Here is an 8,338-nt window from a genome sequence, read left to right on the forward strand (position 1 = left end):
AATTCTTCTGTCTGCTCTCAGAAGCATCCTCTGTCAGAAGGTCACACTTCTCCCAGCTCTGCTGACTGTAGTGAGAGTCAGGAGACAGAATGATTGTGGAGAAAGCTTCCTGGAAATAACTGCTCAATAAATTTAGCCAAGTGCTAAATTTATAGGAGCAGAGGAGGGAGTGTTGGATTTTATTGCTTCCTCCCAACCAAGACAACAGTGGGTTTGAGCTTTGAGATATATTTATTTTATATTATTTTTTTTTCTTCTACATATCTTTGCATTCGGTTTGGGCCAAAACTACATTTTGAAATTTTGCCAGTCCTTCAAGAGAAGGGAAGAAAGTTTTCCCCCTTCAATTTGCTTTTATCCATTAAACTGGGGAGGTATTGTCTGACTGGGAAATTCAGCAGAGTCTCTACTTTCAGGAGTTCTGTTTCTATATCATGAGGAAGTACCTTATAACCAGTGTAAAGAAATAGTTACAAATTTATTTCGCTTTGAACAGCTCTCTACATGGCATATTTTTTTTTCTTCTCTCTCAACCCTAAAACTGAAAAATTTGTGTGGAAAAAAAAACCCAGAGAAAGCAGCAGAACAGTGTATGTTTCTGCCAAACTTGTAATCTCAGCAGTCTGAGGCTGTGCAGTGAAATGTCTCCTGGGAGGCACCCACAGAGTGCACCCTAAGGAAAACCCAGAGGAATGTTTTAACATCACAGCGTTCAGATGATCAGCAAGGGGCATCTGAGCTTAAAGCAGGTACCTGTGTGCACTTACACGTGCTCTGAATGCTGCCAAAACGAGCTCTCTTACTCATTTACATACCTCACTTTGTCTTTCATTTTTGCAGAGGATCTATTGCTTGTATTTCTAATGGTTTTTTTGAGGATACAAATTGTGCAATGAACTATGGGGTTTCATAATTTGGTTTTTGCTTTGCCTGAGTTTGGAAATCAGTTTATAAATGTCTAAGCAGGTGTTAGGAATTCCTGGGGAAAAAATAAACAATTCATAGTTTTCCAGGGTACTTGTCATATTACAAGAAGTGAAAGCAAAAGAAAAGGGCATATGCATTGATCCTAATTTCAAATAAACTTGTAAAAGATGTTAATGTAAAACTACATTCAAGATACTTCTAGAAAAATTAAATACTAATAAATTAGATGTTAATCAGGAGATGTGAAAGCAGGCATGGACACATTTGACAAAGACAAAAATATGAACGGGGAGAAAATAACAAAATTTTAATGAGATCCTGGGAAACAGGTGAAAGAAGAGGTTACTAAGGAGATAGTATCATTTTTGTCAGAAAAATAAGGTGAAAATATTTTTTATTTTTTGAGTTCCACAAAAAGAAAAAACAGAATTTAGCAGACATTCAAACTATTAATTGACTATAAAACAAGAGAGATGACTGTAAAGAAAGGGCCCAAATGAGAGGCAGTGGCTTTTCACAGGCACTGATGCTGGCATAGGCAGCATTTGGTGTTCCAAGTATGAGAGACAGAGTTTGAAAGGAGCTGAAATGGGGCAAATTCACACTGAGCACAGGAAAAACAGATTTTATGGACTCGCAAGTAATGAACTGCATTGAGGATGTTTAGGATGAGCTCAGTGAATTGTCACTGAATGTTGTGATGGATATAACTATTATCCTTGCCAGCTCAGACAGGAGTGAAAGTTTGCTGATGCCTGGAAATGCTAGAGAGCTAAAAGCCATGAAACCCAACACTGATGCTTAGGATTGTGTGAAACCCTGAAAAATGATGACAGAAGATATTAAATGAACATTTAAGACTCCAAAGAGATCATTAAAAAGCAATAGAGATGCTAAATAGATCTTGGATTTCTGCCTCTCCCCTCTCTCCCATACTATGAGACGACAGAGGCTTTTAAGGCCAGAAATTATAATGAACAGATGCTTTAAGTGATACTTTTACAAAGATGTGTGAAGAAATAGATCTTCTCAATCCTAGAAATATGAACTACTTCACATCTACTCACACATCAAACCTGTAATTAACCCTGCACCACCCCAAACATCTTCCTTGTTCCAACTGCCCTCACTTGCTGCAAAGCAGTGGGTGATGTTTGTTTTTTTAAATAATAAAGATAAGGCAGAAAAAGCATAAATAAAGATAGCTAGTTCCATAAACAGTCATAACCTGTTGAAAAGAGTGACTCTGAACTGAAAATACAGACAGCTCCTCCACCATCTGTTATACCTGGAGATATTTGGCATGTAGCTAGAGCAGTGTCAGGTGGAAAAACTACAGGAGACATTCTAAGGTCATAGTTATGATAAAAACAGAAAGAAAGGATGCTGTGTAGGTGTTGGATGCCAGAAATGGTTTCCTCATAAATACCAGTTTGAAGGGGGGAAAACAAAGGAACTCCCATCATCCTAAAGGAAATAAAGGGAATTCTGAATAACCTCAGAGGGAATAAGAAGGAAAAGTGAACTCGAGGGCTCTGAGGTGATGCAGGGACAGCTGCCAGCTGCATGTGTGCTGACAGGTGAGGAGGCTGCCTCCTGCAACACAGACTGAGGCTTCTAAACACCTTCCAGGAGGCATTTACAGGACTTTAAAGGTCTGAGAATGTCTGGGGACTTGGGCTTGGCATCTACTCATCAATGACATCCTACCAATTAATTTAGCTACAAGACAGCCAGTTTAATCTTTTGTCATTGAGTGGGCTCCCTGAAAAATTTAACCATTTCCATTCTTTCAGTCTACTGCTATTTGGAGCAAATTCTGTGTTTGTCTAGAAAGCACTTGAACAAACACTGGCTTCTTTTACTTATGTGCTTGGCTTTGGGATGTTGTTTACATAAACTCTTAGGGCCAGATCCCTGCTTATGAGTAAAGGATAAGGTCATCCTTATATACCTGATACTTTAAGATACTGAAATACAACTATCTATCAAAAGGAAAAAGAGAACTTGATTGTAATAGTTATTTCATCAAATGTTAAAATAATTTCTTTAAATTCAGTTGTAGTAACAGAAAAAGTGAATACTGGAACATAAAGTAGAGGGAAAAGCATTGTAAAGCAGAACTAGAAAATATGAAAGATGGCGAGAGAGATTCACTTAGCTGGAGTATTTTTCTGACTAATAATTACATTTGAAAGGCCAAAGAACACACACTCCTTGTGGTCTCTGTGACTGGAACGGATATGAAAGTATTTGGAATTTGACTTGATGAGTAATTTCTAAATGCAAATTTGTTGTGGTAGAAGCTCTCAAATTAGAGTGAGGTGAGCTGGGCTCCACTAGTTCACACCAATTGTGAAGCACATTCAAATTATTTTCCATCAGCTGTGAACTTGGGTAGAAGTTCACTTTACTGGCAGAAATCTCTGTGGAAAGGACCCAAAAGTCAGCAACAGGCAGGTTGTAAGAAAACCCTTTTTATCTGCTTATAGCATAATTCAAAGGACCTGGGCTTATTCCTGCAAACATGTAATGGTCAAGAAAATCTACAAGAAGATTTAATGCATGATTCTGTAAATTTCATTCTGGTTTTCCTGGGTGTGCTGTTAAATTTTGTTAAATTTTGCATCACTAGAAAATTTAAAAGTGATGTCTACCATTACATAAAGACAAATACTACTTAGAGAGTGGGTTCCTGACAGGAAGAAAATCCATGGACAGTAGTAAGAAGGACGTTATTATCTTTGACTCAGACCTTTGACTCTGTCTGTATGTGCTACATTTTGGGAGGCAGTTGCTAACTAGGATTTTATGAAAATACCAACTGAGGAGATAACTAGGAATGTAGAATTGTAGCATTCTGCATTTATCAACATCCTCTGTTATTTTAAAACATATGTTGGAGAGAAATCCAGGATTCCTCTATCCTCCCTGTCACAGGTTATAGTCCAGGAGTTCAGTGTAGAAGCAGTATATGATCAGTGCAGGCAATTCCTAAAGTGCTGATGGATAAAGCAGGACAAATTTGGCTTTCGCAATCAAGTAGCCTTCCTAGGTTTGTTACATCTTTTTTTCCTTACACCAGAGTAACTTTCAAATCTTTTTCTCTGAATCTGATCTTTTTCTTAAATCTCTGTTTGCTGTTTGTGCATTGCACTTTATAGGTTTAGGAACCCTGGAAAATACACTTTTCTGAATTAGTGGTAAAGGGATTTAGGTTTGACTGTGTAACACTCATTAGCTGATTGTTGTTCTGCTTGAAATCAATTGACTCTTTCATAAGAATATCAGCACAAATATGGAAATATACAGCTAGATACACTCACTGGCAGTAAAATCTGATGGGACTGTTTCTTGTGGAAGAAATATCTGTAAGACCTAAAAACTTACGTTGTATCTCTGCAAAATATTTGTATCTCAAGAGAGAGACAGGTGAGAATTCCCACCATTTCTACTTCTCACATTCTGATTTGTTTTGATCCTATCTGTTCTCCCCTTTGTTCTATGTAACAAAACTTGTATCTTTCTTTATGTGAATCTAAACTTACTGTGTGATATTACCCAAATGAGCTCTTATCCTACATGAGCGCTGATGTCATGTAGAGAAATATTTGTGTTTATTTCTGAACTCTGTGATGACAGAGGTCAAGTCCAGAGTTTTGGGAGGACTGTAGAGTGATTTGGATGGACTGAAGTTGCAGTGATTTGTAATCCAGCAATGACCTTAGCAGATTTTTGCAGACATTTTAAGCTGTAGCTTAATGGCCACAACCATATACTAGCAACAGTGGGTGTTGCTTAATTTTACATTCATTTGACACCGTTGAAAATGGTTTATTATGTAATTAAGGATAAATATGCCCCAGTGAAATAAGTATCATAGTATTGACATCAGTGAGCCAGCTGGAACTCAACCCTTGATGTTCTAATATTCTGTATAGGGAAGCTTGTTCAGATGAGTGTTCACCTTATCTCAGACATCATCTAAGTGTTGTGTGAGTCACAAGTTACTTACCCTCTTCTGGGGCTCCAAAGAGCTGCTGTCTTGTTCTCATTGATCAAGACCAGGAGGAGATCTTGGCATCACCGTCTGCATGAAAACAGAGAAGAAAATACAAGCAGTTATTTCAGCTTGCAAAATGGAAGAATTTTGAAAAGTTTCATGTAGAAGTGCAAACTGTAATAATTCAAGAGGAAACTCTGAACTTCTCCCTCATAGCTGCTATATGTGGTTGTTTACTTGGAGATTAAAGACAACTGCTCCTCTTTCCTCCCTCACCTTCTTCTACACTCAGCCTTTTTACCTCATGCTGAAAAAGGAAAACCCTGAAGTGCTTTTCACAACAAAAGGTCAGTCAGAACAGACTGCAATTGTGGTGCAAGTAGTGTTTATTTAATTTGATTTTCATGTACCCTTCATTGTCTACAATCTTTAACATTCTCATTTCCATCTGGAAGGCTGGGAAGGCAGCTGGCTTCCCAGCAGACTCCAACTCTACAATTAGGTAGCTGGCATGCAGCTCTTGCTCCCCTGTTTGTGGAGCCTGCCTGCCTCACTGGACCTCATGGCACATTTTTCACTGGGAACCTCACTGCACTTACTGGCCCTGGCTCAGAAATAGGGAGGGTTCCATGAGTTTTGTAACAGCAGTGACATTGTATATGACCAGGCATTAGAAAACATGGACTGTGAGGATTTGAAGGCAGTTTGTAGGGTTATCAGTGCTGTTGGAAGGATACCCAGGAGTACTGATAATCCAAGAAGAAACTGTATTGAGCATTTCTTTGGGGTGTACTCAAGCTGTCTCATCAGGATGGCAGAACAGTGTTTTTCTTATCCTGCTGACATTAAATCAGAAACATCCTCACAAAACTGTTCCTTGCACACCTTTCTGGTGGCATGTTTCATGCTGCCTGTAACCTCTGAGCAGCACTAATTTTTGAGGCTGTCTTTAAGCAGTTCTATTCTTCTCATCCTTTGTATAACTCAGAGATACTCTGGGCTTCAGGGGTTGCTAATGCAGCTTCTGATATTCAAAGCCCTTTCAAAGTTGTACTGCATTTTTCCTGCTTCTCTGAGAACCAGCAGACCATGATCTGTAGTTGTTTGCTTGTTCTGATGTTGGCTTGCCTACAGCTTAGAGAATCAAACTGTTTGAAACTGTTACTCTTTGAAATTAGGGAACTGGGTGTTTTTAAATCTAGATGTAGGTAAACAAAACACAAGCAATAAGCTTAGATAACAGACACACTTGGAGGGAGACTGTGTTACATAACACAGTATCTCAAGCCAAAATGTCACAGAATTACTTGAACAGAGGTTATTTTAGAAATTATAATTGTGACTCTTGCTAGAATTCCTAGTTCAGCAGTTTTCTTTCTCTCTCTCTCTCTTTTTTTTTCTTTTCTTTTTTTTTTTTCTTTTTTTTTTTTTTTCTTTTTTTTTTTTTAGCCTATGTCCTTTTCTTTTCTCTTCCTACTTTCCTGTGGTATTGCAGAGCTGCCCAGCAGTCTGTCAATAGCACCAGATTCAGATTTTGGGACTTCTCTTACTGACTGTGCTTCTGTCCTTCAGCCAAATCTATCCCCACAAAATAATGCAGATAACTTGGGATCTTCAAACTAACCCCAGCCATGTTACATTTCTTATTAAACCAACTGAGATTTAACCAGTGTCCCAACAAAAGGATGCTCCATACTGCACCAAGGAGTGAGTATTTCCTTAGCCCCAATAATGTATCATGATGAAATCTGCCAGGTATTGTTATTAAAACCTAAACCTTTTGGTTTTACTATATTTTTGGTTCAGTAACAATTTGGAGCCTCATTTCTTTGCCTCCTAGTTAATCCAAGGCCAAGTTTAGATTTTATTTTTCCATCTTCATTTTCCTCATACAAGAGTTATCTAAAGAGAACACAACATTTTTACACATCAGTTACTGACACCAGTTATTTTTATCTTTTGCTTTCCCTAGCAAACAAGCCTTGTTATCTTTCTTGTACAGAAAGGAGCTGCAGGCAGGAGAAAAGGCCACCATGGAAAAGTCAGGAGGTGCCAATTTGCATCTTCCATCTTGCAGTTTCTGTGGTTCTTTTATCTATTCTGGAAACTGTAGTGAAACCTAACACATCAAGAAAAACTTGCTCAAATTATTAAATCCTTGATGTTTTTCTACACTTTCTGGAGCCAGAGGTCAGCAGCCACATGTCAATATGTTCTAGTCCTTTTGTCCAGAAGCTGATTTTAAGTCCCTTCATGCTTGAGAAAGAGTTGGAGGTGGTTTGCCACATCCTTCAGGCAGACATGCTCTCTGTGTCCTACAAGTGGCATCCACCAGGTGTTAGGGTCAGTCTTGTTAAGTTCCTGGCTGCTGCTGCCATCCTCCAGCTTTTGATATTGCATTTGCTTAGCAAAAAGAGCACTCCAGGTGTTCCTTGACTTCAGATTTTTTATGAGATTTTTTTCGTTGTCCTGTTGCTAATTTGAATGTCTTGGCCAGATTCCAATGCAAGTAATTACATTCTGTCTGTCTAATTTTCCCTGCCGTTCCCATTGCAGATGTTATTTGTCACTACTTGCAAGAGTGGCACTGCTGTTGAATTTCCAGTGCATATTTGGGTAATGGAGAAGAAAACTCTGAATGGAGTCCAAAAGGAGTTTGCTTTTTTTCCTTTGAGATCAAATATCACATTAATAATCTGGTTTTGAGGTGGTAACAAAAAAAAAGCAAACCAAAAAACAACAAACACATTTTGGTCTGGCAAGAGAAGTGCCAAAAATGACATATAGAAACCTTTGCTGGCAATGTGTTCTTTATAGCAATTCTTTAATTACCAGAAACAAGTTGGATGTAGAGCTATTACAGTTGGACATCTGAGATCCAGAGGTCCAGGATTTCAGATTTTTATCTAGTTTAAATTGGTAATTTAATTATCAGTCCCATTTAATTTGCCTTAGTTAAATTGCATTTATATCAGATAAGGCCACAAACTTTCAAACAACCCACATTCAATTTTCATGATCTTTGTAACCTCTGCCCCTGAAGACCGTGATCTCTAGGAATTAACTTTTAGTTCATCAGCTGCATAGTAGAAATGGATTAATGACTATGTTTCATCCATAGCCGAGGTTCTCTCTCACATTGCCTACACACATACATTTGGCTTCTGGTATGTGAAATAATTCAGGAAAAAATTACCTCTTTAAGGTGATCTTGCAGATCAGTAGGCACAGAATATACTTTAGACCTTTATGAATTTGTTAGGTTTTCTTACTCAGGACTTGCTGTGATTTATTATGATAATGTTTATTATGGTGACCTCTCCAAATTAGTTTGTTTTTAACAAATGAGCTTTGTTCTCTAGATTAGTTTAAATTACACATATTCCACAAGTGTTCAAATTTGAATAC

At 38.0% G+C, this 8,338-nt stretch overlaps 1 protein-coding gene across 1 annotated transcript in view; it reads right to left on the reverse strand.

Moving 5' to 3' along the window:
• The window catches only part of LOC134559191 (collagen alpha-2(I) chain-like), a 45,032-nt gene that overhangs the window by 19,333 nt on the left and 17,361 nt on the right, over positions 1–8,338 (reverse strand). Inside the window, exon 2 of the mRNA XM_063413738.1 lies at positions 4,943–5,017. Within this exon, the coding sequence (XP_063269808.1) occupies positions 4,986–5,017 (32 nt within the window). The 3' untranslated portion in view covers positions 4,943–4,985. The remainder of the gene's footprint in view (positions 1–4,942; positions 5,018–8,338) is intronic.

Source organism: Prinia subflava, chromosome 16 (assembly GCF_021018805.1).
Source record: "Prinia subflava isolate CZ2003 ecotype Zambia chromosome 16, Cam_Psub_1.2, whole genome shotgun sequence".
Lineage (NCBI taxonomy): Eukaryota > Metazoa > Chordata > Aves > Passeriformes > Cisticolidae > Prinia > Prinia subflava.